Below are 27266 nucleotides of genomic sequence, written 5' to 3'. Positions count from 1 at the left end.
AGTTAGCCCCAGGCTCACCGACTCCACCTCTCCCATCTCTTGACATTCCAGGACTCTGGGACAAAGGCAGAATGCGCTTCCCACCCGATCGTGGTCCAAATACCATGCTCTGCATCCTAGTCTCCTAGACTGTAGGAGACAGTCTCAGCATGCAGAAGAGGCTCCCTCAAGGTTGGTAGCCTCAGTCCAGGAATGGAAAGACTGAAGAGGTATCAAGGTACTGGGGGTGGGAAGGGGAGGAGATAAGAGTCATCCAAGTCACTGACCAGATGACTCGATTCAAAGACAGAAGATCCTCAGTCTTAAAATGCTGAAATGATCACACACTTAGGAATGCTTCCCTCCAGCAGTGCGAGCAGGGAAGCTGCCAGTCCCTGCCTTCCCCCCGCCCCACCCCAATCAGGCACTGCAGAGAGGGAAGGGGCTGGCAGCCCTGGCATTCAGAGCATCTGCCAGGCAAGGCCATCTTCCCACATTTTAGGTCACCGCCAGTCATCAAGCCCCTTCCTAGAAGTGTACTTGTCCATGGGAAAGATTATGAGCATCCCCCTTCGAATACAACTCGCTTCAGGTGGATGTAGGCACTGCAGTTGGCATTACAGGTACTTCAGGTTTTTGCTGGCTGCTTACAGCAGTTTTTTCTAGTCCCAGCCTATCACCAGTTCTGATTCCTCTTTTTCCATCAACAGTACGAAGGTGCTGGTGATGAAGGCACAGTTCAACTCCCTCTGCTCTGGACTGGCTCCAGAGAAAGGTGGTGCACCCCCTGGCTTCTGTAAATCAGCTTTCTCTGACTTGTTATAAACGCTTTGCATATTTTCCCCTTTTCTACTTTCTGTGGCTGTGGGACCAGGAAAGGGAGGGCAGGGTAGAAAGAACACACAGATTCAACCTCTGGTTTCAAGAAACAAAACGCAAAGTTTCACATGTTTTGCTTTGAAATTTTGTGGTTGTTTTTTTCCTAGCAGTAGAGTATGGGTGTGCTCCACAGTAAGACCTCAGGTAGCAAGGGATCAACTACACCCTGCATAAGCCAAGATAATTTCATCACACCCTAAGCTATTCTCTTGTGGGTGTCAGAAATGAGTAGCAACAGCAGTTAAGTACAGAAAACCCCTCAAGGTATGACAACTACCTCAAGGCTCTGGGTCCTATAGAAGAGGCCAGGCTCTTAGTGAGGGCACTGTGTCAACAGGCACGTCCTGCTTCCCTCTGAATGGGGTATGTGTTCAGAAAGCAAAATAATTCCAGTGCATTTCTAACTGAATCTCTGACTTGGTGAGGCTGTTTAAAACCAGTTACTGAGCACAATCACCTGAGCTCTGTCCAGGAGCCTGGTCCAGAAGAAGCTGAGCTATCAGAAACACTGCATGTGATTCAAACTAAATTCTGCAACGCACGAACCTGTACACGCCAATTCAAAGGTTAAGAAAGAAACATCCTTGAAAACAATAAAAAAACTCAGTATATTGTTTTGAAGTTCCTGCCACCTTTGATAACAAAAAGAGCAAAATAACTTCAGTTTGGTTCTAGACCAGGCACTACACACCAAAAAGAGGCGTGGGGGGGGAGGGCAGGAAGTGGGGAAACAGGAACAAATTGTTTCCACAGCACTTTGAACAAACAGGGGCTGTTCCTGGCCTTTTTCATATCCACTTGTGTCCTTAGCCCCAAGTGATGCCTCTCAGATGCCTCTGCATGAATCTTCAACATCTGCATTCTGAGTTCTTCACTTTGCCTAAACTATTACAATACTCCTCAATCTGGGTTCCACTGCTGCCAACCTCATTTTTTCAAACAGGCCTGTTTCACTTGGGGACACACTTGACTGCCGGACTCACTGCTTTAAAAGCATCCTTGGCTTTTAATCGTACAATAATCACACTGGGAGGACACCAAGATCTTAGACCATTAAAATCAGACATACTTTTCCATATTTTTGTCTGGCTCACTACCCCGTATGTACCCAAACTCTCACCATAATCAAATTATTTTTATTGTTCTCTCTCTATATATATGCTCTGTCTTGTATTGACTTTATACTTTACAAAAACTACTTTATTTGCCCAGAATCCTCTTTCTTGCTCAGCTTAGCTATAGGTCAACTCATGTTTTCTATGACATATCACTGGTACATTTTCTTAGACCATTAATCACTGTATTCCCATAGCATTCTGTACATTCTTCAACTACAGCGATTATCCCATTGTATTTCAGGTTTATAGATGTGGCTATTTTCTTAGACTGAACTTCTTGAAGACTAGTACTCAGATTTATTTTTCCTTCTATGTGTAATACCTCACAAAATGCCTATGAATTAATGAAAATTTACAATATTATGGTCTTCACTTCCAAGGGCTTTAAAATCAAAATGAAGACCCCAAAGATGGGGGTGGAAACAAGAACAGAAGGAAGAAACACATACCCCACAGGCATCCTTCTGTCTGAGATGCTAGCTGGGTGAATACAGTAGGACACCAGTGAGGAAGGTGATCCAAACAAGTCCCTGGTTATCATAGTCAGACTAGGTCCCCATGATAGAGACTATGGTCTTGGAAGAAATCCAAAGCCTCTGACTTGTGCAGGAGATGCAGGTTTGATCCCTGGGTCAGGAAGATCCCCTTGGAGAAGGAAATCGCAACCCACTCCAGTATGCTTGCCTAGGAAATCCCACGGACAGAGGAGCCTGGTGGGCTGCAGCCCACGGGGCCGCAGAGTGGGACACAACTGAGCACACATACTTGCCTCTACGAGAACTCTCCCACGGAAACGTCACTCACTACTGGCGGACATGCACAGCGACGCAGCGACTCGAGGAAACAGGTGGACAGGTACTTAAGAAGTCAGACGCACATATTAACATTGTTTAACTGACCCAGTAATTCCACTCCTAGGTATCACCCAAGAGAAATAAAAATGTATGTCCAAAGGCTTGTACACGACTGTTCATATACCATTATTCATAACAGTCAAAGAGTAGAAACAACCCAGATGTCCATCAACTGGTGAATGGACAAATAAAATGAGGCACATCTAATATAATGGGATATTAGTCAATGCGAAAAAGAAATAGGCTAACAAGCCATGAAAAAGTATGGGAGAACCTTAAATGTATACTGCTAAGTGAATGAAGTGAATCTGAAAAGGCTACAGAGTCCAAATATATGACATCCTATAAAAGGCAAAACTAGAGAATAGTAAAAAGCTCAGAGGTTGTCGTGGATGGGGGACAGGGAGGGACGACACGATGCAGAGGGGAGCACAGAGGACTTTCAACACAGCGAGACCAGGCGGTGTACTCTAATAGGGGACACATGCCTCGACACGCTTGTCCAACCCACAGAAGCACCAAGAACCCTGAGGCAAACCACAGACTGAGTGATAACGATGTACCAGTGCAGATTCAGATTGCAATGAGCGCACCACACCCTGGCAGGCTGTTACAGTGGAGGACGCTGTGCGTGTGTAGTGACAGGAGACGTATGGAAACTCTGTACTCTCAGTTCAATGCTGACAGGAACCTAAAACTACTCTGAAAAATCAAATCTACCAAGAAGATAAGAGTTATGATAAGGACCTTTTCAGACAAACAGAAACAAGAGAACTCATCACCACTAGACCTGAAATACTCGAAATATTAAAGGAAATTCTTCAGACTAAAGGAATGCTAACTATAACACTGAACAAAGAAAAACATATCCCTCAAAGTGAATAAAATATAAAATGAGGTATGGATTTGTTTCCACTTTAATTCTCTCTTACTCCAATTCCTTCCCTACTTTTCTCTCCCATGTTTCTCCACTGACCTAACTAGTTAAGTGCCTCTTATTTCCAAATTAAATACTATTCAAATCTTAGAACACAGATATATTATCTTTGATTTCATTCAAGACACCACCTCCTTGGAGACAATGAGTCCTGTTCCAAGTGAAAAAGGATAAAAGTTGTTAATTCAATTGCTGAGAGTCACACTGATTTACATGACCTCTAATCCTAATTCGGCTGGAAGCTAGAAGCATCCCCTCAGCTGTAACAAGCACAACTGTCCTAAGTATTATCAAGTCTCCTGAGGAGCAAAACTGCTCCTAGTTGAGAACACTTGCATTAAAAAGCTAACAGTATTTATCTCCAGAGAGGGAATATGACGAAAGGGGAGAAATAAAAAGAAATTAAGGGTTTTTATTTTTTTTCTACCATACCTACTTCTGTGTGGATCCCCTTCCACCTCCAAGCATGTTTCATACGCCTAATTCTCCAGAACAATAAGGAAAACAGAATTTCCAAGGCTAAGGAAAGTACATGCAGTAGGCGCCTGCCTATGCCACCCCTTTGCAGGTGAAGAGATCAATCATAACCGTACCTAGCATGTACCTGGAGCAATGGCTAATGGTACTTGTACATGGCTAATGGTACTAAAAAATGACAAGACAAAGACTCCCAGGAAACAAGTAAGCCACACTCACCTTCATGGGATTTTCATCATATGTTGGGGTTCCCAAGTCCATCTCAGCTTCATGCTCAAGGCTGGCATCATCTCCTGGGCTTTCCCAAGTAGGAGGATCCCACTGAGTCTGCCTAGAAGAAGGGAAGAACAGCCATGCTGTCATGGCCAGAAAACAGAGGACCCTGGCATAGGTATCTCTGCTCATACGATCATAAAAATATAACACGCAATGAAACACAGAGTAAGTCAGCTCCATGAGAGCGACATTCTTCCCAACAGCAAGAACTCTATCCCAGAGACATGTTCTTTAGGCCACTGTATTTCTATAGCCAACATTGTGGCAACATTTATTAGGTATCAAAGACAACAGTAAAACCAAATATTCCGTCTGGCTCTCATCTGGCTCGTAATGTCCTACATAAGGATTCAGCAAAGGCTAGAGAAAGTACATGTAGTAGGCGCCTGCCTATGCCACCCCTTTGCAGGTGAAGAGATCAATCATAACCGTACCTAGCATGTACTTGGAGCAAAATAAAATAAATCACAACACCCTCCTCACAATCCTTGATCACCTGAGAAAACTCTTTCCTGCTTTAGGAGTCTTCTTGTTTGTATTATTAATAATAGTTTTGCTCCTCTGGTTTGATGATTGACAAAATGGAAAAGATGTGAACAGGTTAAAAACTTGTGCCCCCTGCTAAAAATAGTCTCAACTGACTACAAAAAAAAAAAGAAAAAGTTCAACCATGTTAACTCTTTGCATGTTTTTTTCTTTTTTCTTTTGGCTGCACTGCAAAGCTTGCAGGGATCTTAGTTCCCCAACCAGGGATTGAACCCTGGGATCCTGGCCCAGAATCCTAACTACTGGATTGCCAGGAAATTACCTCATTGCATGTTTATGGTTGTTTTGAAGGTAAGCAGGCAAAAGTGGCTTTGTTTTTGTTAAAAAACCTAGATCTGTGAAGTAACAAGTAGAAGTAAGGAAACTCATATCCAGGAGTCAGAAGTCAGTTGTCACAAGAAATGCTGTTAAGGGGAATCACTTAAAATGTCAAAACCCTCCAAGAAGCTAGCAACATACCTGACAGGTCCATCCTGTCATTACAGTCCTGTGCTTTTCTACCACAGCAATTTTTAGTCAGCAATGTTAAAAGCATTTGATGTCAGTCAGTTCTGTAGGCGATTATGAAAGTATCTTTAACTGACAGAATTAATTTTAAAAAAAGGGCTCAAGATTTCTATTGTAATCAAAGAACCACATGCAGTTGTAGGTTTTATTATGGGAATTAAACAGAGAGGGAGGTATTATACTCTTAGGTGCTAGCTGAAGAAAAACTAGAAAAGTGCAGACATAAATAAGAAATAAAATTTTTTTTTCCTGGAAAAAAGTGATAAAGTTTGCTTTGGTATTGAAAAAAAAAAAAACAAAGTTCTGGTAAAATTTGCAGACATTGATTTTTAAAGTCACAACACTTTCAGTCAGCAGTATAACAAGGGCTTGTTTTATAAAGACATTTTTACAGGAGTAATGAAGACCTAAGTAGAAAGGGAAAATACTTGACTGTATGAAATTTTTCATTTCCTTCTGTCACAAGACGTTACCAACAAGAACTTGCAATATTCTTGGATTAAGAGATCTAACGATCTCTTAAAATGGCAGATGCCCCAAACAAGCAATTCACAAGAGATAAAAATGGTCAATAATCTAATGAAGACTTTCCATCTCAAAAATAAAAGAACTGAAAATGAAAGTAAGATTTCTTATCTACTATCTTACATGAGTTAAAGAACCTACATAAAGAAAAAGGTACCTTTGTATATACATTTTGTGGGAGTCAAAATTGGTATGATTTTTTTTCTTTAAATGATAAGCTGTAAATACATGTTAATTTAAAATGTATATCACTTTTGACCAAATATTTTGCGTCTAAGAATCTGCCTGAAGAAGGTAGTAAAATTATTATTAGCGTCTGTAAGAATGTCTAGGTTTAGAGCTATATATAAAAGAGTGAAAATCCATCCATCGGAATGGGTTAAATAAAATCTGGTATAGTCATACAGAAGAGCAGGGGTGAGGGGAACTTCTATAAAGGATCTGTGACCTTGTGGACCAAATGATCTCTTTCACAACTAGTCTACTGTGACTGGAGGACGAAAGCAGCCGTAAACAATTCCTAAATAAATGGGTGTGTTCCAAATAACTTTATTTGCCAAAATAAGTAGCCCATGGGATGGGCATAGTCTACTGACCCCTGCAACAAATAAGCAAGTATTAAAAATGATATAGTTTTGTATTAATTGATAAGGGAAGTTCTATAAATAGACTGGTAAATAAAGCAGATGACAAAACATGCACCCCAACAACTTACATTATATACCAATGTATACAGAACACATATATTCACATAAAGCTATCTGCCTAAAATATATTTTTAAATTCTAAAAATAAGATAAATCAGGTTTTTTTATATACAGTGTGGGTCAAACTAAGACTCACAAATCAAATTAAGTTTACTCAGAACACAGACATGCCCATTCATTTATGTACTGTCTGGCTGCTTATGCAACAACAGAAGAATTGAACAGTTGTACCAAAGACTGTTAGGCATGTAAAGCCTAAAATACTTATTCTCAGGCTTTTTACAGAAAAGGTCTGCCCATGACCTGAGAAATCTACTATGCTAGATGAAGTTATTACCATTTTTAAAAAAGATTCCTTAATTTTCTTCAAAAGAGTCTTGCAGATTAAAAACACCAGAATGTTAACTAAAAAGGACAGAAGTCTAACATATGTTATAACATTTATGATGTGTTTCTGGAAAGCCAGCAGCCCTCAAGCACAATTAACAGCTAGCAACAAGCCTATCAACATGAAACTCTCTCGTTGAGGCAGCTTCTTTGGCCACCTGAAAGATGACGTGGGGATCCAGCAGCTCTTCTTACCTGGTGACCACGTGGTAGTAGTAAATCTTGCCTTCCGGGTCTCGGGCTGTCTTCCAGTTGGGAGGTAAGACAATGGTTTTTGGTTTGGGAGGAGATGGGGGTGGTAAATCCAGGAGATTATTTGTCACAACCATTTCAGGCTAAAAAGAAAGACACATACAAGGTCCTGATCAGTTGATCAGTGACATTTCTTTTTTTTTTTCTTTCACTTTTCAGCTACACCACATGGCTCGTAGGATCTTAGTTCCCAAACCAGGGATCAAACCCACACCCGCTGCAGTGGAAACATGGAGCCGTAACTGCTGGACTGCCAGGGCAGTCCCAGTGACATTTCTTTTAATTTGGCTGAAAAGGACAAAAGTAGTCACCTTAGCAGTATGTTTCAATAAAAACATCACATATACTTCTTAAAAAAAAAAAAAAGAAGGGTACAATCTGGGAAATGATCAGAGATGGTTTACATGAAGAGCTTTTAGTAATCTATCAGAAAATTTAGAGCACGCTCCAAGTTCACTATCCAGTGCATCATATTTAAAAATATTTAGCAGCTCATTATCTAGAACAGTATTTTTTGATCTTAAAAAAAAAACCCAATGCTAAATGGCATATAACTAACTCCAGGGTACTGATTAGCTGAATGGACTTAGGACATAAACAAATGTGATAGAACGCTAACATTTATCCATTATTTATTTTCTATGTTTGAAATCTTATATTTACATTTAAAAAATATAGAAATGGGTGACGAAGTTGGTGTTTTTTTTTCCCCCAGTTTAAAATTTTTTTCCTAAACAAATAGCTTTTAAAAATTTAATGCTACATTATGAAAAAATATAAAAACTTCAGGCTCCTCTGTCCATGGGATTCTCCAAGGCAAGAATACTAGAGTGGGTTGCCATGCCCTCCTCCAGGGGATCTTCCCAACCCAGGGATCGAACCTGTGGTGTCTCCTGCGTCTTCTGCACTGCAGGAGGATTTCTTTACCGCTGGGCCACCCGGAAGCCCCAAAACTTTATAATCACTGTTATAAACTGAATTCTGCCTCTCTCAAATTCATATGAAGCCCCAGCCCCCAATGTGACTGTATCTGGAGACAGGGCCCTTAAATAAGGTAATTAAACTTAAATGAGGTCATAAGAATGGGGCCCTAAGCCAACAGGTAGCCAATGACAGTTTTATCAACTAAAATATTTCTTACTGGCTGTAAGGGCTGGGGCTGCCCTGGTGCAACTATTGTAGTCACGGCTGCAGTTGGCTGTACCACCACTCCTTGTGGGTGAGCTGTGAAAATCTGTTGTCCCTGGATGTACTGAAGACTTGGCTGGGCATAACTCTAAAAGATAAAATGAAGAAATTCACAATTCATACATTTCTAGCTCTAATAAAGCAGTATCTGACTTCAAGTTGACATATATCTTGACTGGAAGAAACATCGATTAACTTTTTTAAACTTTCAATGTGAGTGTTCTACTACAAATTTGTAAAACAATCTTTTGTAAAAAGCTAAGAAAATTAACAGCCGAAAACCAATAATGCCCATTCTCTTACCAGCTGTATTTAGCACTGTAACATTAATTCTAAGCCAAACATGAAAAGAAAATCACACACATACAAAACTAAGCATAAGAAGATCCAGTGCAGTGATATTTATAATTATGAAAAAGAACTTTCAATTTAAACAACTACTCCAGGAAAAATGGATAAACAATCACCTTACAAGCAAATGTATTATATAGCCATCAAAACACATATACATAAAAATACAGAATAATTTGGAAAAATGGTTAAGAATCATGTTAAACAGAAAAACATAAAAAAAACCTTCCAAATTAAAAATACTTAAAATATATAAATGTGGTAAAAGAGATCACAAAAAATGAAGGCAGTTAATACAGTTTAGGTTTTCAGAATCAAAGCAGGACACTTTAAAAAGGGGGAAAAAATAGCAGGATACTTTGTCATAGTCTTCTGAGCAAAATTTTGGTACAGCTTCATCACACACACACAAAAAACTAACAGAAGTAAAAATTACTTCTTTTACTTCAATACTAAGTAATGTATACAGGAAACATATCAGGGAGTCTCTGCCATCACAACAATTCACCTTTAAGGAGTGATGAGGAATGATAGGAGGGACACAGCAATGTGATGAAGATGATGCCTTAAAACAGTCTTCTTTTTAAGAAAAGCTTAAAATGTATTGGTTTTACAAAAATTTTTTTTAAACTTGATTAAAAACCACAAAAATAGTCACCTTCCCTCCCTCCCTCCTCAATCCCTCTGGGGGAAACCAGCTGGAATACTATCAGCAGTCCTATTTAGAGTGGAGAAAGGAACCAAGACCAGCTAACAACATGTGAGTGAGCTTGAAAGTAAACGTTCCATCCTCCGTCGAGCCTTCAGATCACTACGGCCCTGCTTAACGGCTTGACTGTAATTCTATCAAAGACTGAGCCAGAACCATCCAGCAAAAGTGCTTCTGAATTCCTGACCCACAGAAACTATGAGATAATTACTTATTTTTATCTTAACCTGTTAAATAACTTGTGACAAAACAGATAATTAGTATATTCAAAATTAGCAGCCTAAAAGTGCTGAAAGACAGGACATCCACCTTCATCAGATTTAGAGAAAAGAGGGTTTCCAAAATTAGTTACCTGCACAATTGGTGGAGTTGTCTGTGAATAGGGTGACGTCACACCATAGACAGTTGGACAAGCCTGTCCTTGGTAATATATGGTTGCTTGAGACTGTGCAGGAGAGTACTGCTGCTGTACGCTCACGGATTGTTGGTTTGAATCCCAGACACTGTAATTCTGTCCTTGGACTGGGCCTGGGGCTGGCACTGGCAAGACAGTGACACTGGAGTCTTGGTGTACCACAGCGTCACTTTGGGCCACATACTGTGAACTGGAAACTTCCACAGGGGCTGCCACGTGTGGCACCACTGGCACAGGTGGAGGGGCAGCGAGGGGTTCTGTAGAATGTCCCACCAAGGGCTGAGAGTGATCATAAGCAGCAGGAGAACACACAGGGTCCATGCTGGGTGTGGGGAGGAGCACCTTTCCAGCATTCGGATTGCTGGGATCCACATAGGCCTGCATGGGATAACCTGGTGGGTAGCCGGCAAAGGGGTGATGAGGGGCATTGTAGCCAAGAGAGTCATAGGGCAGTGGAGACGTCATTCCCAGGTTCTGCATCTGCTGCTGCTGTTTCTGAGCCTCCCGCTGAGCGACCTCTTGCTCAAACAACTTCCGACGCTCCTCTGTAGAAAGTTTATTGCGATCTTTAATTCGTACTTTCTTTTTAGAAGTAGGTGTATCATATCTAGAAAGAAAACAATAAAGCACCACAAAAAGTTTTTCCCTAAATCAGAGACATAACCAAAGCACTAGCAAATGTTATGTCACTCAGTGCTAAACCAGTAACCACACCAACTCCAATCTGGCACTGGCTGAAAATCATAAAAAAAATACTCCATGATAAATATGAGTAGGAATCAATTTCCAAGATAAAAAACTCTTTCATTCTATGATTTGCACTGAAGGTATTACTAGCACAGTAACGTGAACAACGCGTAAGAATTAGAAAGGGAAACCAAAACAAATTCGTATGATATAGACTGTTGACAAGGACAAAAAAGGGGAGCGTGGGGCATAATGGGCAAAAAAAATTTTACACTCTTTAAATTAGTAAGAATTTTATATGCTTAACAAACATACGATCAACATATGCAATGGTCAACTGCATATCTGAACACTAAAACCAAACTGAATATGTAACAAAAGGTATGTTTCTCAGAAATAAATACACCAAAAGATGTGTATTTTTAAAGTTTTCCTAAAGAAAACTATAAACAAACATTAATGAAAAACTTTACAAAAATATTAAAGAATACCTAACTAGACAGAGAATATGCAAATACTCAAAGCAGAGTCTAAGGAAGAATAAATGTGAGAAAAAGACAGGGACATCCCAGAAGATCAAGTAAGGATCTGTCCTACTTGCTATCAAGACTTAAATAACAGTCATAGGAGCCTAGTCACAGATCCTCCCGTATGTGAAGACCTGTTGGGAGAGAGGCGGTACTGCAGATCAGTGGGAAAAAGATGAGCTTTCAGAAGTAAATGATAATGGGGCAACTGGGTATTCACTTAGAAAAAAATGAGACCAGGCCCCTACAGTAAAATATATACAAAAATTAATTCCCAATGGATTAAGGACTTAAATCTCATTTTTTAAAAAAGTACACACACACAGAATCACCTTAAAAGTAGGGAAGAATTTCTTAAAATATTGTAAACATTGACTATAAAAGAAACATACAATACTATGATATATTCAATAACATCATAATTAATACATCTTGAATATTTAAATATACAGAAAAATCAAAACATAAGTCGTAAACTAGGGAAATATACTTGCAGAATATTTAGAATATAGAAAAAGAACCCCTAGAGCTTAAAAAGACAAAATTTAATGAACAACACATAATAAAAAAATCCTGACAACTGCATTACATAACTACTGCATCTCAATTTTTTTTAAGTATATTTAATTTAAAAAGAACTTCTTGTGAACAAATGTTTTCTAGTTCCCAGGAGGTTATCATGTGGCCTGTTTTTCTACCAGCATGACAAAGACAGCCTCTGCCACAGGGATCAAACATTTTGAACAAGTATGGCACAAGAGTTATTAGAAAACAAAAGTTCTGAGTTTTGTTTGGAAAAATTACTATTATCTTTGAAAGGTTATCTCCCATCAACCGATACACACCTTTAAAGAACAAATCTTTGGCTCCTCAAATAGCACTTAAATGTTACGAAGTCAAAGCCATCCGAGCAACAAAAATCTATTAGTCTTTACAATATTATTACTGTCAAAAGAGACTACCTCAATATTTATGAATACTTTTATTACAAAAGCCCATGTTGCCCCAAATCAGAAGTGTGTTGCTTGGGCTCTCAAAAAATGACTTGCTCACAACACAGAATAACGCACAGAGGCCACTTACCTGTCATCTGGCCTTTTGGTTCCCCGCTCATAGGCAGAAGAAGGTGGTGAGAGGGAGCCCCTTCGTTTCCTTTTCTCTTTAATTTGAGTTTGTTTGTCTGGGTCTCTCTCTCTCGACCTGTTAGGAGTCTTTGGGGCAACTGTTTGATCTCTGAAGCCTACAGCATCCCTTCCTCGTTCGGTTACTAAGGAAAAAGGGTTTAAAAAAAATTTACTTGAAGACTTTTCTTCACATGATAGAGTATAACTGTATGATAAAATTTCTATCCAACAAATGGATCAATGGACTCTCCTTCACATACCCAGTCCTGAAGTTGGACGAAACACAAGGTCTTGTATGCTTGTGTGCTTTACTCCCTAAAAGACTCTTCCATGAATGCCCTTTCCTACCTTTCTCCACCAAAGTCTCAGTTCAAGCTTTCATCATTTCTAACAAGTTCTGTGGAACACATACATGCAAGATGTTCCTGATACCTTTAATAAGGCTTTTCAATTTAAAATGCAAAAGCCTTTCACTGCCCTTATAATGCTGCATATTTACAATTTGTAGAAGAATAGCTTGGCATGCTGAAGCATGACCACCTCAAAAGAAAAGTCTCTTATTTAAAAAAAAAAAAAAAAGGCAGTAACTAAGGAAGTTATTAAAGCCAAAGAGCTACATCTCAAAAAAACAAATGCCAGCTTGCTACTCAAAAGATGGAAGCTAACTTCTTCACTCAGTCTCTGAAATGGCTCTCACCCAATTCCACTGCCACTGCCTCAAAAGCTGCCCTAAAGTACTACTCAGAAGCATTATTATCTGCTTTCACTTTGATCTACCCAATGACTATTTCCTTCTTCAAATCTAGGTTCCTTTCCCTTGTGTTAATTTCCTTAAAATGTGGCTATTTCTTCACTATATATGTGTAAAATAAGAAAAGGAATCATACCAGTAGTATATATTTTGACTCTGTACCTTTGAATATGTGAAGCAAAGAAATCATCTTATATATAGAAGCTGATTTCCTCATATTTTAAAATGAGGAAAAAGCTAGACTACATATTTCCCAAAGTATCTCACAATTCTTCTGAATGTTAGAAGTTCTAAGATTTTTAATTGCTTGACACTGAGGGGTAACACAGAAAATCAATGGGCTTCCCTTGTGGCTCTGATGGTAAAGAATCTGCCTTCAATGCAGGAGACCCGCGTTCAGTCCCTGGGTCAGGAAGATCCCTGGAGAAAGGAATGGCAAACCACTCCAGTATTCTTGCCTGGAAAATTCCATGCACAGAGGGGCCTGGCAAGCTACAGTCCATGGGGTTGCAAAGTCAGTCATGACTGAGCGACTAACACTTTCACTTCACTTTTTTCATGCACAAAATATCTCTGAATACCTACTTGTGCTCTCCTTTTCAGTCTGACTTTTCTTCGGAATTCGATATACCTCCTGCAAAAACACAAACCAAAAGAAGGGTTATTAGTGATGAGTGGAAGTGATAATTGCTTTGATTTCACATTGGAAAAAAGAAATGGGGAGGAACAGTCTGGTATTTAATTATTCTTCAAAAATTTACTTATATTTGGCTTTAAATAAGAATAGATCCTGGTCCCTTAAAAATATATAACACAAATACATATTTATTTTTAAACAGGTACCAGGCTTGCATGACCTCATTAGCCAAGGAGCAGATTAAGTAACTAGGGCATTATTTCTGGCAGGAATACACCTCCTGAAAAATCTTAATTTCCATAAACTGTCTGCATATAAAATAAAGTCATCTATAGTTTCTTTACTGAGAGTATTCATATGAACAATTCGAACATCTCACTTGCCATTGCTACTTACAAAAAGAAAAGGTTAGTAATAACAGCTTCACATCTCAGAAAAATTACATGTGTAAAGATAACTCCTGCTTTTCAGTATATTTTCCTACAAATACAGAATCAATTTGGCTAATGACTAAATGTAATTTCCCCTTACACTGCTGCTGTTATTTTTAAAAAGAAAAGTTTTAGATCACTGTGTCTCTTCAAATACCATCTAATACTCTTATCAAGATTCTTCTTGAGAAATATAAACTAAGTCTTGAGGTAACTTTTCTTGCTGTATGAGCCTAAAGCCTAGAAATGAACCTGCTTCCTGAAAATCTCTCACTGTTTTAAGTCCATCAAGCAGCTCTTAGACATATTCTTCCTTATCCAGTCACCTGGTTGAGTGGGCAATAGTACATCATACAAAACCCTTGCTTTAGAGTTTTTTTGAAATACTGACCACATACAAATATGACCTGGTAATCTCATTTTTTAAGGAACTGTACTCCAAGGAAAATCTTTCTACATGATTTCTGGTTCTAGCACCATCTGTGGAAAATGAAAATAACCCATATATCACACAACTGAGGAAAGGTCAAGATGTAATATTCAGCTGCCATTAAAAATGCCAAATGTGGACTATACACATACATGGCAATCTATATGAATATAGATTTTTAAGAGAACCCTTTAATAATACTCCATGCATGCTGACAAATTATCTACTATAAAGATGATGACATTATTAAATGTGTACTTATCCTGTGTGCACATTTCAAACACATAATCTTGAGTTTCAAAACAACTCTCATAGTTTGTTATCTCCATTTTACAAATGAGAAAACTTACTTAAAAAGCTTAGCAACTGATGCTATCAGAGCACTTTTGTTCTGACTCCAGAGCACATCTGTCCAGATGACAAAGTGGTACTCTTCTGGAAAGGAGTGCCGTTTTGTGGATTTATGCACAAATGTAGTAAAAATCCACCACCCCACCTAGGTAGGGTGGAAATTCCTATGTAGGATTTCCACTAGCGCTGCGATTCTCAACTCTGGCGGCATGATTAGATCACTCCAGGAAACTTATAGATGTACTATCCCAAACAAACTGAACCTAAAATTCTGGGAATGAGTCCCAGGCATCTGTATTTTTTAGAAGCTCCCCAGATGATTCTGAAGTCCAGAGAAGATTAACAACCACTGAACTACTGGCTTCTCTTAATAGGCCTCACTCATTTCTTCCTCATAAGGGAGAATCTAACAAAAGAACTATGTTAACACCCTCAGTTCAGAGCCATCTGGGTTCCTCCTCCTCTTGGACTGCAGCTGCCTATAGAGAGGACTCTATACATTGTATACAATGTATAGAGAAGACTACACATTCCAACCTATCCCTCTTCCTTGACTATGTTACCTACTGACAATAGGTCAATGAGTGGATCTAAACTGGGATCTTTTCTTCCAACAGTCTCAAAAAGTACGCATGGGAAGTTTGTTGGCAACGCATTCCAGCACATTCTTCTTTTTTTTAACACATTTCAAATGAACTCACAGAACAGACTGTAGAAAAAGGATTAAAACAAAATTACAAAACAATACTTTGTAAGATTACTTTTTCTGAAACGTATAAAAATTTAGCACTGATTAGACTGTTCTTTAGCTAAATAAGACTTTGAGAACAAAATACTTTACAATGAACATATAGTTAAGTTTTACCTTTTATTATATAGATATCAGATTATATATTCTGTGATAACAGATTTTTTTTTTACAACTAAGACTAGACTATTTTTCCCTGTTAGCAAGTACAGACAGAATTGTGTAGTATGCATCAAACAAATCTTTCTTCCTAAATGATGGCAAGACTAAGAACAAAAAAGAGAAAGACTCTGAGCCAGGTGCCATTTTTATTAATGGAAGGGCACAAAAAAAGAAAATGTGAAAGCAAAGTTATGCGATATGGAGGCTCGAAGTTAAAGTGCCAACTTCAGGTAAAAGGAATTCTAGGAGAGAAGGAACTATTCTGAGAAACAATGAAGGTGATTTTTTTCAGGATTTGAGAAATATAAAATACTTCTGACTAAAAAAGCAAAGAATATCTAATGAAGCTGGGCAAGACTGAAGGCAGGAGAAGGGAATGACAGAGGATGAGACAGTTGGATGGCATCACCAACTCGATGGACATGAGTCTGAGCAAACTCCAGGAGATGGAGAAGGACAGGGAAGTCTGGCATGCTGTAGTCCATGGGGTCACAAAGAGCTGGACACAACTGAGCGATTGAACAACAAATCAAATAGGCAACAAAAAGATTATGACTTATCAAGTCTGCATCTGGGTTTATCGCTGCCTTCTCCCCTGCAATCTCATTCTGGCTCATATTAAGATAGGTAGAAAACCGCATCCATACAATGGAGTATTATTCAGCCATAAAATGGAATTAACTACTGATACATGCTATACAACGTGGATAAAGTCTGAAAACACTATGCTAGGTAAAAGCACTCAGACACAAAAAGCCACGTATTTCATAATTCTATCTATCCTCTTTATCCAGAGATTCTGTATCTGTAAATTCACCAGCTCACTAACATTTATTTGTAATTCTAAAATCATTAAGTTGAGAGAAAACTTCAACTCTTCCCCCCAAAAGATGAGTCAATTGGTGATGTTTTTGTTATACTTTTTCCAAATAATTAACTGATAACATGATGCAACACTCTTACCCAAGAGTACATGAGAATCTTTTCATTACTTTCTCTGAAAATGCTTCTCGTATACTAGTATTCTTGTGTATTTCTTTTCCAACTTCTTCAATATTATTTTTACTGACTTCACCGCAAAGTCTGACCTGCAGCCTGGTTCTTTAAGTATTCCTTCAATCCCAGCTAAGAATGGCTTTTCACATTTTTAAAGGGAGGGAGAAAAGGGGAGAGAAAAAGCAAAGAGAAAGGGAAGAAAAGTCCCTTTAAATTTAATCATGGATCATAGGTTGATCTCTACAGCATTAAGGGAGAAAAGATACTTGAACAAAACACTAAAACGGCCATTTCTATGATTTAAGAATGGTTTCCCTGGAGGCTCAGATGGTAAAGAATCTGCCTGCAATGCAGGAGACTTGTGTTCAATCCCTGGGTCAGGAAGATCCCCTGAGAAAGGAATGGCTACCCACTCCAGTATTCCTGCCTGAAGAATTCCATGGACAGAGGAGTCTGGTGGGCTACAGTCCATGGGGTTGCAAGGAGTTGGACACAACTGAGTGACTAACACTTTCACTTTGGTAATTATCAGCTACTAAAACAGAAACAGATTGAAGGAAATCTGAAAAGTATTCAGCAAAGGTACGTAACACGGGCTGTCCAGGAAGGGTATTTCAGTTGAGTTCAGTTCAGTCGCTCAGTCGTGTCCGACTCTTTGCGACCCCATGAATCGCAGCACGCCAAGCCTCCCTGTCCATCACCAACTCCCAGAGTTGACTCAGACTCGCGTCCATCGAGTCAGTGATGCCATCCCCAAAATCACTGCAGATGGTGACTGCAGCCATGAAATTAAAAGACGCTTACTCCTTGGAAGAAAAGTTATGACCAGGAAGGGTATAGTAATCACTATTTTTGGATCGGAAAAAGGAGTGGAAAGAATGTGGGATTTAAATCAGAAGACCTGAATTAATTTTCAACTATGTCGCTTAAACTACAACCTCGTCGGCATGTTTCTTTCCATTTTACAGTTGATAAAAACACCACCACTTACTTTACGGGGCTGTAAAGATTACATGACACTCATTCTAGTATTTTCTGACCACCTATCAAATACAATATACATACTATGGATTCAAGCTGCAGTGTGGTACAATGGAAAAAGAAGGACCTTCATCATTCAAATATTTATGAAGTGCCAAACTACATACCACACTCTCTCAGTGCTCTGGGGAGACTCGAGTGACCACGACAGACCCAAGCCAAGCTCTGCACAATGTACCATTACGAAATGTTATCTGCTGTGACCGGAAAGGATGTTATGAGACCGTAAAGAAAAGGCAGAATACTCTGTCTTCGAGGAAAAGGAATGACTTTCAGGGGAAAGGATGAAACTTAAGTGAGAAGAGACATCTAAATGAAAGTCGTCTCAGAAATGAGTCACAGAGTGTGTGTGTGTATATGTGCATGAACATTAGTAGTATCGTCCCACTGGTAGATCAGAAATGCTTGTGCTGCGAATGTATAAATAAGGACCAGATAATGACATGGTATGCGAGCTTTGTTAAGAAAAATGGACTTAATTTAACAATGTAATGAGGAACCATTTAAAACTTTTCAGCAGAACTTTGACATGAATGCAGGTATATTTCTAAAATGATCACTCTGGAGACTGAATGTAGCACAGACTGGAGGGGCACAGAGTATCATTCACTATTCTTAAGTGGTCACATTATTACAACTATTACTACAAAGACACCATGATAAAAGTAACTCTTATTACAAGGATTAAAGAACAGTCTCTGCCCTTGAAGATCTCATGGTCCTGTAGGGAGAAACAGGCATCTAAGCAAGTAATTTTAGGAACCTGGCAAATCTGCTACCACTGTATAGAAATACAGAAAAAGGAAGGCTGGATTAGAAAATCACCATTTGTTAAAAACCATAGTTGCACAAGATTCAGGCCAAATCAATGGGTGGATAAATTTCACAAAAAACCAAGTATTTGTAATTTCTAAAGGTGCTCCTATATGACACGTTTTTTATACAGGGGAAAACAGTAACTTTACATTGGAGAAACCTAGGAGACACCACCTTAACCAAGCGATCAAAGTTGACAATGCCAGCAATGAGATAAATAAAACCAAATTGAGGGGTATTCTAGAAAAATTTTAGAATATTCAAAAATGTGAAATTTATAAAAGACAAAGATTGAGGCACTATTTCAGATTAAAGGATACTAAAGAGATAAAACAATGTAACACTTGATCTCAGGTTACATTCTGAATCTCAAATTTTCTTCTTTTTTTTCTATAGAGAAGAGTATATGCACAACTGGCAACATTTGAATGAGGCCTTTTTAAAAGATTAATAGTATTGTGTCACTGCAATTTGCTGATTTTGGTAAGAACACTGAAGTTATACAGAAGAATATCCTTGTATTTGGGAAATAAACACTTAAAAATATCTAGGCACAGTGGGCGTCAGATCTGTTAACTTGCTCCTTTTAAAAGTTAAAAAAAAAAAAGAAAATGAGGTAAATTTGGTAAAATGCTAACACTGGGGAATCTGAATGAAAGGTTTAGAGGAATGTTTTACTGTTTTTAACTACATTTATCACTGGAATGTGTTTTACATGAAGAATACATAAAGAATAGTATTCTTTCAGTTTTCCTATAAATCTGAAATTACATCAGATTTAAAAGAACATTAAGAAGGAAAATTTATATAGTCTCATTATGTTATATATAAAACTGGATTATACCAACCTATCCGTACTCGAAAAACTTAAGTTTCCGACTAACTTGATCATGGTCCTGAGGGAAAAACAACATTCATTACAGGTGTTTTCTAGCCCAGAGATTCTATAATGTATATAATCTTCTTAAGATAAGTCCTACATCTAAATCACTCAAAGTAACTTATCCTAAACAGAGTCAAGGCTTTTTTAAAAGAAAGTAACTTCACGGGCTATGGAAACATGATCATTATGTCTTTAGGGAAATAGAATTAAGAGCTCATGTAAAAGAATAAACTGTCAAAATGACTTCATTCAAAATTGGAATGTTTCGAGCTGTCAGATTCTGTATCATTTAGGTTAGGTGTTGGCAAACTTTCTCTGTGAAAAACAACACAGTAAATATTTTAGGCTTTGTCGGCCATCCAGTCTGGTGCAACTAACTACTTAACCCTACCAGTGCAGTGCAAAAGCAGCCACAGACAGTATGTAAAGAAATGGATTTGGCTTTGCTCTCCCTAAAACTTCATTTACAAAAAAAGCAGTGTGGCAGATTGGGCCAACCCATAATTTAGATATTATCTGATAATAAACTAATAAGTTATAAACCATGCTTGTCTTTTATCAAGTCAGATATTTATTACAAAAATTCAACACAGTGGTATCCAAAATAGGGCTCTTTGGGGGCAATTCTGAATTTTAATGAAAAGGATAACTAATATTGATCCTTATGGATACAGAATAATCTTTACTAAGGATTTTGAAATTTATAGAAATTCAGGGCACATCATTTCATTTTGAAATGTTGCACAGTAGATTTCACATATAGTATTAGTTAGGAACCAAAATTCCAAGCAGTGACAAAACCTTTTTTTTTTTTGCCACAAGGCTAGTGGAATCTCGACTCGGGGTCAAACCAGGACCCTCAGTAGTGAAAACACGGAGTCCTAATCACTCGACTGCCAGGGAATTCCCCCAAGCTCAAAACTTTACAGTTGGGTAGCTCTATATTATTTAAAACTTCTGTACAGAGTTCGATGCTTAACTTTCTAGCAAAATAATGTTTAATAATTAAAGATGTTTTGAGGGACTTCCCTGGCAGTCCAGGGGGTTAAGGCTTCGCCTTCCAATGCAGAGGGTGTGGGCTCGATCCCTGGTTGGGGAACTAAGATCCCACATGCCTCTCGGCCAGAAAACCAAAACTTAAAAGATAAATAAAGAAAGATAATGTCTTGAGATAAAGAATAAGGATGGTCCTCAAGAGAAGTCCACCTTATCACATATACAAAATGTTCCTTAAATCACCTAATCCAGAAGTAACTAACTACTCAAACTTCACCATAAAGAGACACACATCCTGTGACTTAAGTGTTCATAAAAGAGGCTCTGGAATCACTAGCCATCAGTCTCTCAGCTGTTTACCTGCAACTGATACTGCCAAATGCACAGGAACCTTACCTCTTCTTCTCATGATCCAAATGAATGAAGATTTTCCAGTCAAATTATAATTAATCATCACTTATAACCAGCTGTTTTGCTCTGTGAAGCGTAGGGTATATTTTCAGCACGAGGGGTGATGTACAATAATTCCTTTTACCAAGAGAAATATATGCACATGCCCCTGCTGAAAATGTCACCCAGTTGATCTGTATGTGAAAATGAATACATGCTCATGTGTAGCAATGTGCTAAGTGATGTTTCTTGTTGAGGTCTACTTTAGGAGTCAAAAATGTGTAAGCCTTGTGGAACCAAGGCAGTGGTCCTGTGTATAGAGGTATAGAAAAAGTAGCTCACTTAATCCTTTCTCGCCAGGAGTCGGGATTTTCCCAGAACGACATCCATTGTCGGCAATGGACGCACCAAAATAACGCCGGCGCCAGTGAGTTAACCACCTCTGTCCTCTTTTCACCTATTTTATTTTTCATGCATCATCCAACTTCCCAACCATCTTCCTGTTTCTTCACAGAATGCACGCTAGGTTCTTGTGTTTCTTCAGCACGAAGTTGGAAATGGAGTTGAGAAAAGGAGACACATGGTCAGCTGGTGATGTTAACAAGCTCCGTGCTGCCCTGAGAAGCTGGATGGAAAGGTTCAGGTTACAAGGGGGGTCATCATCAGGCCTGCGAGGACAAAGAGTCATTCCCGAAGCTCCACTCCCTTCCCTCCCACCCTCTTTCATTCCTTGGTGGTCCCTATGTCTGCCTTCACAGTTAAAGCAAGGGCTAAGAAACCTGAGGCAACCTCTTTGAGGTTCACTCCATCCAGTACGTAGACAGGCCGAGTGGAACACAATGTTACAGTGGCCCAGGAAGGTCAAGGAAGCTTGGAGTGGCTAACATAACCACAGTCTTAGAGCAAGGCTTTTTAGTGTAATCTTGGAATTAACACCAGCAACTAACAAGTGCTTGCCAATAGGTGCTTAAAAAAGGTTGGTTGAATAACATTTTCTTTTCTACCAATGTTCACTCGAACACATAGGTGGAAGTCAGACAGAAGTAGTTAACTCTCTCAATGCCGGGAATAGGATGGATATATACAAATCATATCAAGGCAAGGTGTTTCTCTAAAACATGTTCAAATTATGGATCCCTAGCTAAAGTATATATATTTTAAGGACAACTGTAATCAGTTTTGAAATTAGAACCATGGTAAATGTTAATCAGAATGACAGATGAATTAACAACTCCAGTACCAATGCATAACACAACATCACAGTTCAGTCAAGCAAAAACATTTTCAGTACTGCGATTCTAGATGGGTAATGATTCCAGAGCAAATTATAAAGTTTGAAGAAGGAAGATTTTATTTAATGACTTCCTTGATGCTAAGAACTGGGATAAATCCAAAGTATGAAGGTGAACAAGGATATGCTTCAGGTACAAGTAAAATTTTAAATCTCAAGAGGATCAATCCAGATAGTACTGTGCAACCACGCTGATCTTTCAGATGGGCGGACAATAAGCAGGGAAAGAAATAATTTGGTAGGACTCAAAAAAATTTATGTCTGGAGTATGAATTTAAAGTACCAGTCATATCTGAGTTAAAGATATCCCAGAGAATAACATATCATTAAGATTATAATAAAAAAACTACCATATAAAGAAACAAAATACTTATTCTAGATTTTAAGAAGAGACAGTTTTTAAGAAATTAAGATGACTATGTCTTTTTTTAAAAAATTATGTCAACCAGACAAAGTAGGTCTGTCAGGGCTTTTCTATCTTCACCTGTGTGCCTGTCTCCACTTTCACCTCCCTTACTGAGTCAGTCTTCATACAGGCTCTAAAAGTAGTCTCCAAACACAGGAAGGACTTCTTCCAGGGACTCCTTTGCCCTCAACAAAGCAGGCCTTAAATAAAGGTTCACACATATGACTGCCCCAGGAACTCTTTCAGTTAACTGCAATTCCAGTCCCTGTGTTCACATGCTGTATCATAAACAGATTAACTCTGAATCTTTCCTTTTGTATTTATAAAAGGTCAGATTTCATAAGGCTTAAGAAGGCTGAGTTTATGCTGAGCTGTAAGTGATCAAAGAGAGTAGCAGGACTAAGAGCTCATATGGGCAAATGAGAGCTGAAACCACACCATCCTTAAGAAGGGTCTCAACACAGTAAACTACAAATGCAAAAATAAGCACAGTGCACGAACAACCGACTACTCATTCTGCTCAGTGTAAGGGACAGTTCCCTACAGGCCCAATGGTAGGATATAATGAGTGAGTTTTGTAGTCATAAATTGGGAACTGAGAGGATCAGGTGTCCATTTTGCTACAAATCTGTATTCCTGGTTTATCTGGTTGTTCACCTCTGATAGAAGAAAGGAGGAACAGAAAAAGTGGCTGGGTAGCAACCTATTCCCACAGAGCCCGCGAGACCTGGATCCCAGATCCAGATCACTTACAATCAAAATTTACCACATGTCTCCTAGGCTCATCCTGTTATTCACTTCTGTGTTTTATCTAAGACCCAGACTGGGTTCTCCGCAAAGAAAACCCTGCACATCATGCTACATACTTGAACAAATGATTATATACGTATTAGATGTAACGGTTCCAGAACTCTGTTTTTTTCTTTTGGCCAAAGAAACAGGCTTTTAAAACTAGGCCTAGTTCAGAAACAATAATAAAACTGATATGAATTAGCTCCATATAAAGTTGTTTTACTGGAGCAGATAATTCATGTTCAGTCATTTTTGATGAGAACCTGCTAGAGTACCCTGGCTTTCCAATTAATTTTAACTAATTTCTAGTTAATCCAAGAAATTAATTCCCAACTATTTTCAACATTCATATTTTTTCTTACATAGACTCTTCAAATGTAGACTCACGTTTATTACTCAAAGAATTTTTGTTTTTAATGTGAAGACCACTTGAATGACTAAGTTTACTATTGTCATATACTTTTGCAAGCAAGGAAAAAGGGGATATCTGTGTATTGGTTTGGCTGGTATCTCTGGTCAAAGTTTAAAAGACATTATTCATAGAAACACGTATAATTGGCTGATAGAGATAGCATTCCATTTTTCAAAGGTACATACAGCTAGAAAAGTAAGTAATTCAACTGAAAGTTTATGGAACTCTAAACCTGGGTAATTCAGATTAAAACGAACAGAAATGTTCTCTTACCTTTAGGTCTTTCCAACTGTCCAGGAGCTTGGTGGCCAAATCACTTATATCTACTGTTTTGTCTGGTGGTTCCTGACTTCTCTCACTCTCCACATCAGATACACCCTCCTCTTCATCTTGGGATGGCGTTTCCTCAGCAATAGGTTCGTCGAGTTTTGCGCCACTGCTCTCTTTGTGTTCTATTTCAGCATCAGCCTCCAGTTCAGACGTGGGGAGCTTGCTGGCCTCTGCGGCAATGTCACTGTCGACTTTAGGCTCGGGCAGCTGCTGCACGAGTAGCTGCTGCGGCTGAGGCTCCTCCTCTTCTTCAATGGGGACATTCTCTAACTGGTCCAGGTCCTCTTTCCCGTCCTTGCCTTCCAGCTCGCTGGTAGCATCAGAGATTGCACTGTCCATGCTATTTTCACTTATAATTTTAAGTCTGCGAAACATGAGCTTCTTGGGGGTGTCTGTGTCAGCTTCTGCATTCAGCTTGGTGGAAGGATCAGGTGTGTTGAGCGGTGTGTGAGCACGTGATGTATTTTCACTAGAATACCCATCTCCTTCACTCAGCTGAGGGATAGCAGTCTTGGTTTGAGACCAACGTTGAATAATAGGAAGTACTTTGCTTTCCTCCAACATATTTTTAGTAGGAATAGGTAAATGTTCCAGAGTCTTTATAATCTAATTAAACACAGTAAAAAAAAATCACTTTGTACAGTTAACTTTTCATGAGACTCAGATCAACTCTGTAGAAACAGGGGTTTTTACTGTCTTATTAAATCAAGATCTAAGTCTATAATCACAGACAGATTTAAATGTCATAATATTACTTTCTTCTAGCATGGAAGGAAAGGTGTTTTATTTTTTAATATTTTTTGGCTGCACCATAAGGCATTATGAGATCTTAGTTCCCCAACCAGGGATCAAACCTGTGACCCCTGCAATGGAAGCTCAAAGTTTTAACCACTGAACTGCCAGCGAAGTCCTGAAAAAATGTTTTAATAAGACTGACCAGCAAAAATATAACGTGGAGCAGGTGACTGCTCACATATTATTAGGACTAATTTGATTAATATTCTCCACCAGTAGTTCTCAAACCCAAATAGATTTTTTTTGAAAAATATCAACACTACTCGACCTCATCTTAGGTATGTTTTTCTAAAAAATTTCCCAAGTGACTGTGATTAAATGGTTGGAAACTATGCAACAAAAAATATAATTTAAATGTCTTATATACACACAAAAACACAGATATTACTTAACTTCCTTAGTCTTTGACAAACAGCTGTATAGCAGAGATTCTCTCTTCATTCCAAGTTAATCATCCATCCCCACTCTCTGAAAATCAAGAATTCTTTCCAAAGTATTTCCCCACTGTAGTTTTATAGAAACCCCAAGACTTCCCCAATTCCTATTTATTGCTGAATCTCGAGAGAAGGATGGAGGCAAGGCAGTCACTCAATTCACCACTCTCATATTTCCGTTTTTAAAAGTATATTATTAAATGACTTTGGGATAATATTAGAACTTATGATTAAAAAGAATTACATTTAAACCAAGTTAGAAAATATTGTGTGGAAAGGTATAAATAAAAGAAGTCTACTAATGATGCTATCAATGAACATTTATCTAGATCTTTAAAAACACTTAATCACGCCTCAAAATGTTCTTACTCTTGTCATCAAAATTCAGCTCTTTACTAATTGTTTAGAACCTCAGAATTCAACTTCCATATAGCTTCCTAACTTTTAAAAACTATGGTTTTAGCAACGCACTGGCTCTTTCATTTAACAATGATGTTATTGTATCTTGCTCTTGCAGTTCCCGGCTACCCAGTACTAACCTTTAAAAGATACCACAGGGAAAACCACTGGGCAAACTCACATCAAGAAAGGTGTGTGTAAAGTTACAGTTACAGAAATGATACTGAGATGATAAAATTTATGCAATTATTTAATATGGGTGATAATTACAGAGCTAAATGCATTATCCACCTGGCTTCCCAGGTGGCTCAGTGGTAAAGAATTCACCTGTAATGTAGGAGACACGGGTGGGTTGATCCCAGGGTCGGGAAGATACCCTGGAGAAGGAAACTGCAACCCACTCCAAAATTCTTGCCTGGGAAATCCCATGGACAAAAGGAGCCTGGAGGGCTACAGTTCATTGGGTCTCAAAGAGTCGGACATGACTTAGGAACTAAACAACAACAAATTCATTATCACTGCTATTATCACAATGCCCTCAACCTAAATAATAAATTTAGTTGTTTTAAGAAACAAGCAGGTTGAATGTGAACTCACCTCTTCCTGAAGCTTCTGGTTACTTTCCCGGCCATCACCTAGTTCTGCCATCCAGATCCACAACAAAGACAACCCGTGACGTTCCAGAAAGGACTTCAGGCAAGACTGTGAGTGTGTGTTCTTCCATGGGGGATGGGAAGCAGGATGCAGGGTATTGGGGATTGGAGGAAGGAGACAAACAATACCAGAGACAGCATTAAAAAGGGCCCATAGAGAGGGCTGAAAAGTTCGTTTATATTCAAAAAGAAATCTATAAATTCTGTTTTGATTAACTCAATTAGAATTGTGCAATTAATAAATGCTTTAGAGTAAGATTATAATCTCTTTTGATACCTAAAATGTCAACCTGGACTTTACTAAAATTCAATTCTGGAGGATTAAGAAAAAAACTACATTCACCATTTTTACTGGAAAAGCTAAAGCTATTAAAAAAATTTTTTTTTAATTTTTATGATCCAACTTCTTGTGCAGTATTTAATAAACTGGAATAAACATATTCCTGTTAAAATTCCTTGCTTTGAGATCATGTGGTAAAAATGGCCTTGGCATGCTAATAATCAATTGAGGAGGGAAGACCTCTATTAAGAACTACTACACACACACACATACACAGGAAAAAAATCTCACCATGTTCTCTGACTAGAGAGAAAACAATATCTACTACTACAGTAAATGATGCTGAACTCTTAAGACATTTTTAAGAGTACACGTTTTCAATGTCCTATAGAACTTG

At 38.5% G+C, this 27266-nt stretch overlaps 1 protein-coding gene across 1 annotated transcript in view; it reads right to left on the bottom strand.

The window, feature by feature from the left end:
* The window catches only part of SETD2 (SET domain containing 2, histone lysine methyltransferase), a 54231-nt gene that overhangs the window by 3254 nt on the left and 23711 nt on the right, over positions 1-27266 (bottom strand). Inside the window, exons 9-16 of the mRNA XM_068981898.1 lie at positions 26534-26653; positions 24252-24914; positions 13782-13830; positions 12405-12588; positions 10045-10714; positions 8586-8720; positions 7388-7527; positions 4464-4575 (exon numbers count right to left, since the gene is read on the bottom strand). Of these exons, the coding sequence (XP_068837999.1) occupies positions 4464-4575; positions 7388-7527; positions 8586-8720; positions 10045-10714; positions 12405-12588; positions 13782-13830; positions 24252-24914; positions 26534-26653 (2073 nt within the window). The remainder of the gene's footprint in view (positions 1-4463; positions 4576-7387; positions 7528-8585; positions 8721-10044; positions 10715-12404; positions 12589-13781; positions 13831-24251; positions 24915-26533; positions 26654-27266) is intronic.

Source organism: Capricornis sumatraensis, chromosome 10 (assembly GCF_032405125.1).
Source record: "Capricornis sumatraensis isolate serow.1 chromosome 10, serow.2, whole genome shotgun sequence".
Taxonomy (NCBI): domain Eukaryota; kingdom Metazoa; phylum Chordata; class Mammalia; order Artiodactyla; family Bovidae; genus Capricornis; species Capricornis sumatraensis.
The sequence above is the reverse complement of the archived record's forward strand: the minus strand, read 5'-3'. Positions and strand labels throughout refer to the sequence as shown.